Here is a 12,158-nt window from a genome sequence, read left to right as displayed (position 1 = left end):
AAATAACTTTACCCCAGTCCTCTGCAGTCCAATATCTATACTTCCTGCAGAATGTCAATCTGTCTTTGATGCTTTTATTAGAGAGAAGTGGCTTCTTTGCAGCCCTTCTTAACACCAAGCCATCCTCCAAAAGCCTTCACCTCACGGTGTGTGCAGATTCACTCACAACTGCCTTCTACCAATCCTTAGCAAGCTCTCATCCAAGGGAATGGATTTGCTCAAAATTGCCATGAATAAGGAATAGTATCAAATTATCCTCCAAGAGCAGCTTCTCCCAACGATTCAGGAGCAATTTGGTGATGAACAATGCTTTTTCCAGCATGAAAGAACACTGTGTGACAAGGCAAAAGTGATAACCAAGTGGCTCGCTGAACAAAACATTGAGATTTCAGATCCATGGCCAGGAAACTCCCCAGATCTCAATCCCATTGAGAACCTGTGTTCAGTCCTCAAAAAGAGGGTAGACAAACAAAAACACAGAAATTGTGATCAACTCCAAGCACTGATCAGACAAGAATGGTTTGCCATCAGTCAAGATTTTGCCCAGGAGCTGATATCCAGCATGCCGAGGCGAATTGCAGAAGTCTTAAAAAAGAAGGGTCAACACTGTAAATATTAAGTTTTTGCTTAAAATGGATTTATTTGTCAATAAAAAGTTATACCTTATTAAACTTTGTTTATAGTTGTACTTCACTATACCATCTAAACATCTGACAAAAAACTGAAGCAGTAAACTTTGTGAAAACCCAAATTTACGTCAGTCTCAAATCTTTTAGCCACAACTGTATTACTTTATTTATACAATTATTTAGTTCCACCTGGTGCTCATTGTAATAATATTGTTTATTTTGGTCCATCTCTTGATGTCCTGGGATTAGTCCAATACCTGACACAGAGGCCTTCTGAGACCTTACACTGAAGCCTGCAGGAGCCTTTTCTCTACATAATCCAATGTATTTTAGACCATCCGCATTCTTCTTCCTACAATAGCATTTTATCACCTCAACGCTCTGACAATAAGTTCAGCATCCAGCTGCACAGCGGTGAGCTCAAGCCTTGTTGATGGAGTCCGGTGGTGAACTTTGTTAGGGCGGATGGTTTTGAAAGCGGAGTTTTAATCCAGAAACAGCATCCTCACGTATGTACCTTGTTTATGTGTATGACGTTTCTCAATGTTCAGATGTTTGTGAAATTGCACAATTCGTAGTCCGTTCATAACATCAAATTACCGAGTTTAAATAAATACAAATTAATGCGCTAGGTTGAAGACATATCTCCCTCGTGAAGATCCAACCCGTGCAGGAAAACGGGTCGCACCTCCCTACTTCCTCCCGCTTGTGTCAAATGCAACTTCACACCCCTGTTCTGGGTCTGCACCTTAGCTTAGCCAGCTAGCAAGCAAACTGTACATTAGCGCTAATTACAGCAACAGCATGGGTGTTTTTCATTTACGGTAGTGTCGAAAGACAAGGTATACATTTGTACATATATATTTGTGTGTGTGTGTGTTTGTGTGTATATATATATATATATATATATATATATATATATATATATATATATAAAACTTGCTGGATTTGTTGGTTTCTGTATTGTTTCACAGTATCTATGCTAGGTTACGCTGTCTTGATAGCCAGCATTTCAAAGGTTTTAGCTAACTAGCTGGAACACCTACTCTAGCTAGCAAGGGAGTCAGCCTTTGCGGATTCTCATTGTATAGCTTGCCAAAATTAGTTAGTGGTTGTACACGGACTTTTCCGACCAACTTGCCACAGTGTTAGTTAGACTTTTACAGCTACAGTAGTTCCGAGTTTTATTAAAAACTAACTAAACGTGTATCAGCCAGCTAGCTAGCTAGTCAACTAGCGTCCTCAGTAACCATTGGATTCTACTGGAAATGGTAAGTCGCTTGTTAGTTAGCACAGGTAGCCTGTATTGGTAGTGGGCAAACCTGCCATGCAGTCAAGTTTTTGGGAGCTAACGCTAGCTTGGCAGATAAAGTAGCTAGCTATTTAAATGTTCCTGCTGGCAACTTTATGATCTGACATAACGTTAGCTAGCTAACCTCCCATAGCTTGCAAAGTGTCCAACTATCCATAGCTAGCTGGATATCATTAATTAACTAGCTGGTATCTAAAAGTAATTCTAGCAGCTAGCTAATGGCGTTGCTTTGAATGCATTTGAATAAGTGACAGTTCAGTTAAAGCTGTGTGTCGATGCCACCATAATTAGTGACTTAACTAGCTAATTGCGATATTAGTTTAGTTGGTAGATGTGCTGGCTAGCTGGCTGGACAGTAGATTTATTAGCTAGCTAGCTAAACACTGGACAAAAAGTATGCTTGCCAGTTCCAGCGTAGCTAGCTAGTTAGCCGTCTATCTGGCTTTGGGAGGCGACGAGGATTAAGCATGGTAGCTAGCTAGTTAGTGATCACATTTGTTGTAGCTTACATTGACAGGCCCTAAATACTTAAGCAGTGTATTCTTCAGACGTTATTTAACGACAATAAACCGAATACCATAGAATGTCTATGGAAAACCACTTGACCGTTAATGTAATAGTGTTTACTGAGGTGCTCTAGTTTCAGTTTCACCCTTTTGTTATTTAATAACCCGTCATAAGATCTGCTAGGTGCTTAAAGAAGGCCTAATGCTAATTGACTATAGAGACGAGTTTCTACGCTGAAAACGTCTTCAAAAGCGTCAGACCTGAAATACTGCATTGCTGATTCTGTTTGTATTAGAAAGTATGCAATTAAAGTGTTCAAGCAAAACAGGTCTATTGCCTTTAAGCAGTCGAGGACTGTGTGCAATGCTGGCTCTTGTTAAAGTGCTTGTTTAAGGCATAACAGCTAGTTGTGGTGATGTCTGGTGCCATTTAGACTTCACTGTTTCAGTGTCCAGACCTTCTTTTTACAGGTTGATGCCCTCATGTGCCCATGGAGAAGGAGGCCTTCGAGGGATGGCTGGAGTCAGTCTCCACCTCCTTCCTGGCACTGAATGACCAGCAACGCAATCAGTCTTTGGATCGCCTGATCTCGCTAAGTGGCGCCGCCCAACTTCGACACCTGTCCAATGGGCTGGAGGCGTTGCTGAAGCGAGACTTCCTGCGCTTGCTGCCACTGGAACTGGCCTTCTACCTGCTACGCTGGCTGGACCCTCAGACCCTCCTCACCTGCTGTTTGGTGTGCAAGCAGTGGAACAAGGTGATTAACGCCTGTCCAGAGGTGTGGCAGGGTGTGTGCAGAGACCTAGGATGGCGGATCGATGACTCCATCCAGGACGCTGCCCACTGGAAGCAGGTCTACCTTAAGGCCAAGCGCCGCATGAAGCAGCTGAGAGAGGAAGATGCCTTCGAGACCAGCTCTCTGATTGGCCACAGTGCTCGGGTGTATGCGTTGTACTACAGGGATGGTCTTCTGTGCACAGGTCTCTGTTTTTTTGGGGTTACTGGTTTTTGCTTGTCTTTTTATGTATTTATATTCAAGGTTCTGTTCTTACTATTACTAGCCTGTGTAATAGATTCCTGTTACCCCTTCCAGTGGTGGCGCGTGTGTGTGTCTTGGTGCAGCTGACTGGTCCTCTGTTTATTTTCCCTTCAGGTTCTGATGACCTCTCAGCCAAGCTGTGGGATGTGCGCACAGGGCAGTGCATCTACGGTATCCAGACCCACACTTGTGCCACTGTCAAGTTTGACGAGCAGAAGCTGGTAACCGGCTCCTTTGACAACACCATTGCATGCTGGGAGTGGAGTACAGGGGCCAGAATACAGCAGTTCCGTGGACACACAGGTGCAGGTGAGATGCCAGACAGTGTTCCCACACCTTTTCCCACACACATCTTACTGATTGGCAGTTAACCAACTCATTCAGTTACTGGGTTCCAGGGAATATAATATGCTGTTTAGCTTGGCAGTGAATCCAGACTTGTGGGTAAATAGATTTGGTGTCTACTTAAGAGTGCAGTTTCCTCTTGCCTGCATTAGTTTGGAATGGCATTATTTTATTACTAAAGGTGGCATTATTTTTTTACTAAAGGGCCTCTCTGTTTCCAGTGTTCAGTGTAGACTACAACGATGAGCTGGACACACTCGTCAGTGGTTCAGCAGACTTCACTGTCAAAGTGTGGGCCCTGTCAGCTGGTGTCTGTCTCAACACTCTCACTGGACACACGGAGTGGGTGACTAAGGTAACATTCATACCTGCAGTGTCATCTGGTGAAATCCAAGGGACCTGTCTTCAGCATAATGGTTGATCTACCTGTTAAAAACTTAAATTTTTATTTAACACTTTACGTTAAACTCTAGGTGCCAGCAGAAAATGTTTTGTCTTCATGGCTGAATCGAACCATTTTTGAGGTTTTGTCCCAGAGCTGAATGCTGCTTCAGTTCTGATTTGTTTCATAATCTTTCCAGCTTTAGCATCCCCCCAGAGATTGGCTAGCCTAGAAATATTGGTGTACAGTGCCAGCACTGCTGTGGAACAGGTGGCGTCTGCTAAGTGAGATGTCCTGCACAGTTTGCTTAGTTGCATAACCCAGCAGCGTATTAGCTCACCAATGGGAAAGTCGTGATGGGTCAGTTTTGTTTTTCCATGGCTCATGAAGAAGGCCTTCAGTCTCATCCACAAGTCTGTGTTCTTGCAAATAATCCTACAAATATCTCTTATCTTTCAGAACATTTTGTATGTGTATTGCATGTAATATTCCTAATGAATATCACATTCCTAACATTTCAATTCTAATGACCGTTTGCTTTAGCTGAACAATTTCAAAACTGAGTGTATTAAAAGACTGTGATTGCAGGACTATGACAATAATTTAAAGGTTTCACCTGTTGAGTAATTGAAAAATTGTCATTTCACCTTATGAATCCAGGTTACAATAATTGCTTTCCATATATACTGAGTCCTATAAGCACTTTGTACATGCAGTTCTTCCATATGCCCTGCTCTAGGTACTCCTTCAGAAAAGCCAAGTGGAGTCCATGATGCACAGTCCTGGAGACTACATTTTACTGAGTGCTGATAAATATGAAATCAAGGTAGTTTAACTGCTGTTGCTTTTGACTTGCCGTTGTTTTGTGATTAGCTTTGTGATTGCTTTCCATTCTGTTTAGACTACCATCAGAGTGCTTTTATCCATATGCATATCAGTATTTCATATACATCTGCTTCTCTGCTCTTAATGCTTTGTATTTTGTTGAAATTTACATGGATAAGTAGCTACTCATAAACATTTGTTTAGTCCATGTCTCAACAAATAGTAACTTGTCATATTGGTCAAATGTTTGTTGACAGAATTGTAACTGCTTTTTCTCTCTCTCTCTCTCTCTCTCTCTGTCTCTCTCGCTCTCTCTCTGCGCTTCTATATGCTCAAACAGGTTTGGCCCATAGGGCGAGAGATCAACTGCAAATGTTTGAAAACGCTATCTGTGTCTGAGGACCGCAGTGTGAGTCTGCAGCCCCGTCTCCAGTTCGATGGCCGCTACATCGTCTGCAGTTCGGACCTTGGCGTCTACCAGTGGGACTTTGCCAGTTTTGATGTCCTAAGGTAAAGCTCTGACCATGGCCAACCAGGGCTGCCTACTATGGTGGTAGAAAGACAGTGTATAGTGGTTATATTGCTGTATGTTGTGGCACATACATTGTTGAACTCTTAATCACATGGTTAAAGATTGGTCCGTGTTTGATCTACATTTATTTTGACGAAAGTTATTTCTGTTTGCATGTAAAAAACATGATTTTTGAAACCCACCTAGTATGACTGAGGTCAGGATACTCACAAACCTTTCTAGGTGAACCCTGTTTCCCCAGTCCTACCCCAGAACACATGCAAGAATGCACAAAAGAATGCATGCAATGCTCAATTGCATAATACATTCCTTTTGGTGTGTTGGTAGAGAAAAGGTGCATTCCATGTGCAAGTACACAGATAACATCTATGGTGATAAAAGTAGTCATTTGGAGGAAAGTGCAGAGTAATGTGTGTTTGTGTGTATATAGAGAATTATAAAGTAACATAACCTTTTGTTTGTTTGTTTCTTTCTTTCTTTCTTTCTTTCTTTCTTTCTTTCTTTCTTTTTTTTTTACCCTGTGCTATGTATGATATAATGATCAGGATATTCGAGTTGCCAGGCAGCATATAGCTAATGAAGTGGCTATAAGCCATGTGGGCAGGGCAGTATTGTTTTTTTTAAACAGAATGTAGAACAGACTTTAAAACAGTTTGGATTGTTAATTTCTTTGTTTTATCCATTGTTCAGAAAGGATGGTATAACTAATGATATACCACTTTCTGGCCATTATAACTAAGTTTAATTGTAGGTATTTAACATCTTTACTTGCAAACTGAGATTTGCCATGGCATTCCTTGTACAGTATGTTACGTAGGTAGTGGTAGTGAGAGAAGCATTGCTTCTCCATACACCTACATAACATATATGTAGCTCTTTTAGATCCAGTCCTTGATGCCTCATCTTTAGATTCTCCTGCCAATCAAGTGTGATTAGCCAGGAAATTGTCACTCTCGTTTGAATGTAATATGTCCTTCACTCTGCCTGTAGAGTCATCAAACCACAGCAAGACCCCGCCAGTCCTTCACTGCTGAGCTTCGGTGAGGTGTTTGCCCTCCTGTTTGATAATCACCACCTGTATGTCATGGACCTCCGAAGCGAGGCCATCACTGGCCGCTGGCCCCTACCCGCCTACCGCAAGTCCAAGAGGGGCTCTAGTTTCCTGCCGGGAATCACCTCCTGGCTCGATGGCTTTGATGGCAAGAATGATGCAGGCCTGGTGTTTGCCACCAGTATGCCTGACCATAGCATTCATCTGGTCTTGTGGAAGGAGAATGGCTAGACAGGATTTGAGGACACCCCGCCTTGATGGACGCAAAGGGGGGGGGGAAAGGGTGCTCTAGATTTAAAAAAAAAACAAAAACCTTGCAGCCAGTGAAGTTAGATATTGCATGGACACAAATGTTTCTCTTCTTTCTTTCATTCTGTATTTGCTCTAATTATTTTTAAGTTCAAGAACAACTGGCTGTTTCTTTTTGCTGTGTACAGAGTCATTAGGGCATCTTGCATTTGGCAATGAAATTTGGTGGTTATCATCATGGACAGGAACCCCCACAGCTGAGGGAGGTAGCTGGACTGGACATCCATTATGCTAGTGAGAGAGTGCTGACTGGGTAGACCTTTATGCTGGTGTTTGCAAATGCGGAGCAGAAGAAACACCAAGGCAGCAGTGGGTGGAGCACTGGACTAAACGATAACATCCCACTACAGTATAATCACCCGGAAAAAAAGGGTTGATATTAAAAATGTATTTTGAGTGTCATTTTTCATAGAAACAAGCCTGCTTGATTTTATTTATGGGTCACAAATTTATATTTGCAATACAGGGAAATGATGCCTTAATCCTGTAATTTCCTTTAAGGAAGATATGCTTGCAGAAGGCCACGCCCCTGTGCTCTGCTTGCATCCCAAACATCTGTGATCTCCATTATACTGGATCTTTAAATGGATGTGATAAATTGAAGTTTGTGTGAAAGTCATTGTTTGACTAATATTGACCCTTATTTTAAATTTTCAATTAGTCATGTGCCTTTTCATCTTAAAGTTTAGATGTCTGCAGTTATGTGACAAATCCTTCACCGTTAGAATTCCTAACTTCAGTAAGAAAAGTATATTTATTTTTACACTTTCAGTGTTTTTTAACCCAATGTAATCTATACCACAATATATACTCTACTGCTATGTACACAGGCTTATTCACTTGAAAGATCATGTGAATCTCACTGAATGTTTGTTTATTTTTTAATCTTCCATTTTAAAGACTGATCTGTGTCAGTAGTAGAAGGGCAGTGATGCTGTTGTCATTTAAATATCAGGTGTTCTGACCTAATTCTGCAAGATCCTGTTGATGGAAGCAAGAATTCACCCTGTTTTTATACACTTATCATCAACGTAAGTGAACAAATTTGAGTCTAGAACTTTTTTGTGTGTCATTTGGTAGCAGTTTAACTGTTTGCATTTACACTCTTTTGCATAGTGTTCTGAAAACATCAGCTAAGATTATGGAAAGGGGAAGCTTTAAACCATAATCATCAAGAGTGTTTGGCAGAAGGCCTGATTCACTGTTGTGTTCAAGGCTTCAACAGACGTTTGTGGAGTCTGACCTGCATGTGTGATGCTTCAGACTTTCTGGTACACTCATGTCCCTGTAGACAATAATGGCATCCATTCTCAAATGGAACATTTCAGGTTTGTTGGTTGTATATAATGATATACTGTCTTTTGAATAAATTAAAGTAGCTAAGGGTAGATGTTTCCTTTTCTTTCCCTAAGCTAAGAAGACAGTAAATTTTACCATGGTAGCAGAACTGTAATTAAACCAAAAAATGTACAGGAGGCATACTGCAGATGAGCATCGAAATATAAATCCATCTATGTGTCTGTTCTCTCTTAGATTCACTCTCCTGCTTTGTTTCCTAGCAGCACTTCAGTCTCCATCTCTGTGTCCTTGCAGGACTTCATCTCTGTGGTTAGACAAACCTCAGTTACATGCAGATCTTGAGTCTAAGAAGGGAAAGTGCTGCTTTTATGTTGGATACAGTTTTGGATCTTTGATTGGTTATAATAAAAAGTTTTGTAGGCAAGAACCTAAAGACCATGTAGTCCTTAATCTGTTCTGCCTTTTGGTCTGGTTATACAGGTTATGTATGTTCTGAGTACATGATGATTATTTCTGATACACATTTCTATGAAGTGCACTATTCCAGATCTATAAAAGTTATTTTACTTGAACAATCATGGGACAATAAAACTGGAATTAAAAGGCTGTATGGCTGTCACACACATGCACAATTTTCTCAGGGTTGTTTTTTGCTGTTATTTCAGAATTTTCTGTTCCATTACAACTGTTCAGATGAATATTCTGATGTTGTTAGTGTAATTTGTGAACATTGGCTTTTACAGCCATTTTCAGTACTATGCAAGCACAATGCATCTTCATTTATGGAAGTATATTTGATAGTTGCTTATCAAAGAAGTAAATTTAAAACTAGATTTCTCAGTGAGATGAAACTAACTAAAGAGTACCAAAAGCTTCTTCTAAAGAAAGATCTTGGAATACCATGGAAACCAAATAGTTAAGTGGTTTTTTTTTGTTGTTGTTTTTTTTTTTGTAAGTTAGCATTTCGTAGCACTGAGTGCCAGATATTATTAAAGTTGTTATCTAAAGGTTCTGTTAATAGTTTTTAAACAATTTGGCTTTGATAATCTGAGTACACAAATCATCAATTTGATACCCTTTCTCTGACTTCATTAATATTAAGTTTTTTTAAATTTAGCAGTAAGGAGTGTTGCAATGTTTCAGGTTTATGTTTTTAGGGGGATTTTGCTTTGTCCTGAGCTGAAAAATCTGAATATCAATATTGTGATTTGCACACCAGCACCGATAGGTGGAGCTAGAAGCCAAACATCATAACCCTCTCCAAACTTCACACTGCAGATATGCTTATTAAAGCTAGTATTGGTGTTGGCAGAGGTGGTGCGAGGCGGAGCATGTGAGTATGGATTGTCAGGTGCACATTCTAGTATCTATTTGAGCTGGCTAAGAACTCCTATCTATTAACCCTATTTCACTTTCTCTCCCCTCTGGGGCTTTACACTCTTAAGTTGCTTTATAGAGTTCGCTTCTACCTGCAATTCCTTCATTGTGTACTCCCCTTTGTCTCCCTTTTTTGTCATCCATCTTTGTGCTCTCTTTCTCTCCGTTTGTCTCTGTCTCTCTCGTGCTCTCATTGTACAATAATTGGGGAACTACTCATGCCTGGAGTTTTTGGAACTTTCAGCTGCTATCAACATTTTAGAATTCCATATTTGCTTTCTAATGAATTCCATATTTGCATATTTGTCTTTATTTCTGGATGATAATGACATTTTGTATTCTCTATGTCTACGAAATAAAAATAGGCAAGTATGACAAGTATAAATGTATTAGTTGGTTATAGATGAATGAATAAAGATCAAAAACATAGTTGCTTTAGAACAGAAGTGTCTCTTTGGGTAGTAAGGCAAGCCAGGATGATTCCACCTTTGTCCCAGAGAATTCTGTTGTTTCCACTCTTAAAATGGTTTGATGTTAGCATGGTGAAAATCAGGAACACAATTGACCCTTATGCCTAAAGTCTGCCAAAGTAGTGAGGCTTTTGCTAAAGCTTTTGAAAAGTGGTGAAATTGTTCTCAGTTACAACTGATGAAGCTGTTCTTCGTTAAAAGTGGTGAAGCTGTTTTTATTTCAAACTGATGAAGCTATCCTTAGTTAAAAGTGAAAGCCACACACATGTAAGTTATTTGGACCACACACACGCATACAGAGATTTATGCTAGTGTTATGACACACACTGAGTCACTAAAGGAAACGTTATGAACTCCATATGCTTGTGGTCCTGCAGCTGCTGAAACAGGGTTTGAAAAGGCAAAATCTACATGAATATGGGTTTATTGTGTGTTGAGTGTTGAAATGACCTCTTTGTCCCTGTTAAGTCCACATTATATTAAGATTTCTGTCACACGCACACTCATACACACACACGATATACACACTGGTGTTTATTTTCACCCTGTCCACAAACCAAACATGATTACAAGTCCCAGAGTCAATATTTAGGTACTGTGGTCAGATCTTCAGCTGAGCTTTCTATTCTCTTCTCTCTACTATGTGTTTATTTGAAAATTCACTAGCCTTACCTCTGATGTCACAAAAAGGAAGCTCTTACTCTCACAGAAATGTGTTCTTTATAATGAAGATGAATGTAATTCAGGCACTAAGTTACTGACCTGAAAGCAGTTCTTTCTTATTGGTTTTCTTTAATACTATAAATGTGAAATGCCATACCTCATAATGGTATATTGTTCTGTATTAACTCCACTGATGTATTTGCATCATGTGCTATCTTTTTTGAGATGCACTCTCTCTGTCGTCTCTGTCAGCCTAGGCTTAGAATAGTCAAAATGCAACCATCCTTCCCTCACTTGAGTCCTCTATAGGGAGAATAATGCACCATTCACACAGCCCTACCCCATCCAGGCTCTGATTGGTTGAGGGGATTCATAGGCCTCGTGGGAACTGCTCTGACAATACTGAAGGGTGGGGCTAAAGTATAATAAAATCCTTATTTACTTCTAGCCTCCCATTTCCACACAAATAATCAAACTAAATTATTGCTATTAAGGCATGTATATTTAACAGATTTCATAGTTTGGATTTCAGTCATGTGGTTTTGTGTTTTGTTGCTTACCTGGCTAATAAATATCACGTGTTTGTATCTTAATCACTTGGTGGTAGTGTTAGATGTGTATGTCATTTCTTTGTGTATTAGCGATGTGTTAAAGGTGAATGATTTGAAGTGAGAGAAGGTTGTCACAGACCAGTCACGTGATAAATTCAGACCAATCACATAACAAAGAAAGCACTGGCTTCTATTCAGCTTTCCTAAATTACTTTGCTGAATGCCAAAAAAACACTCAATATTATAACACTCATTTTCAGATAAACGGAATTAACTAACAGGCATATCAGTGACAAAGCTCAGAAAGATTCATTTGTCATATTAAGGCCTTAGGTTCAGCCTGGAGAGAAAAACATGGTAAAGTTTTGTTCCATGTTATGCTTGTAACTAAGTGACTCAGCCGTAGTAACTGATAGGGAGAGATGTGGTGTCACAGACAGGAGCTTTTGGTTTTTGGCATTAACTTATTTGGACTCTTCAGAGATGTCTTTCACATCCCACCTAGAGCATGGTCGGTTGTATGGTCTGTGAAGAGGTTAACGATGAACCAACATGTCTCTCATTAAATGGAAGATTACTTAAAAGCTTCTTTTCTCTGGAACAGCGGTGGGTGATATCAGGCACTGCTAGAAGTACTTTGAGCTGAGATCAGTTTTAGAGTTGCCATCTTTATGGTTTTATAGTTGAGAAAGTTGAGAACCTAGACTTGGGACACCTTGTCTGAGACTAGCATTGGAAAGAAGAATGCTTTCAAAATATTCGTGTGTGTGTGTGTGTGGATGTGATTTATACTCAGAGTATATTTATGTCAATGCTGCAATGATATAAATTCAACCAATTCAATTGTATGTGTATCTGTAGGTCAGA

General features: G+C 40.0%; 1 protein-coding gene across 5 annotated transcripts; it reads left to right on the top strand.

Moving 5' to 3' along the window:
• Positions 1-707: 707 nt before the first annotated feature.
• fbxw2 (F-box and WD repeat domain containing 2) lies at positions 708-8,862 on the top strand. Of its 5 annotated transcripts, none has more exons than XR_014125054.1 (8): positions 1,321-1,471; positions 2,919-3,428; positions 3,602-3,796; positions 4,054-4,187; positions 4,954-5,040; positions 5,380-5,549; positions 6,562-7,962; positions 8,048-8,862. XR_014125054.1 is itself a non-coding variant. In XM_027020029.3 (7 exons), the coding sequence occupies exons 2-7, from the start codon at positions 2,939-2,941 to the stop codon at positions 6,851-6,853; spliced, it is 1,368 nt and encodes a 455-aa protein (XP_026875830.1). In that variant the 5' UTR covers positions 708-1,138; positions 2,919-2,938; the 3' UTR covers positions 6,854-8,862. The 5 variants fall into 5 exon arrangements, 3 of the variants coding, with proteins under 3 accessions (XP_026875830.1, XP_026875828.1, XP_026875829.1); XR_004776214.2 differs by having other exon boundaries at positions 6,562-8,259; positions 8,465-8,862; XM_027020029.3 differs by lacking the exon at positions 1,321-1,471 and adding an exon at positions 708-1,138 and having other exon boundaries at positions 6,562-8,862.
• Positions 8,863-12,158: the final 3,296 nt, after the last annotated feature.

This window comes from Electrophorus electricus, chromosome 8, assembly GCF_041902795.1.
Source record: "Electrophorus electricus isolate QZ-2024a chromosome 8, ASM4190279v1, whole genome shotgun sequence".
NCBI classification, from domain to species: domain Eukaryota; kingdom Metazoa; phylum Chordata; class Actinopteri; order Gymnotiformes; family Gymnotidae; genus Electrophorus; species Electrophorus electricus.
This window is presented reverse-complemented; position numbering and strand designations above follow the sequence as displayed.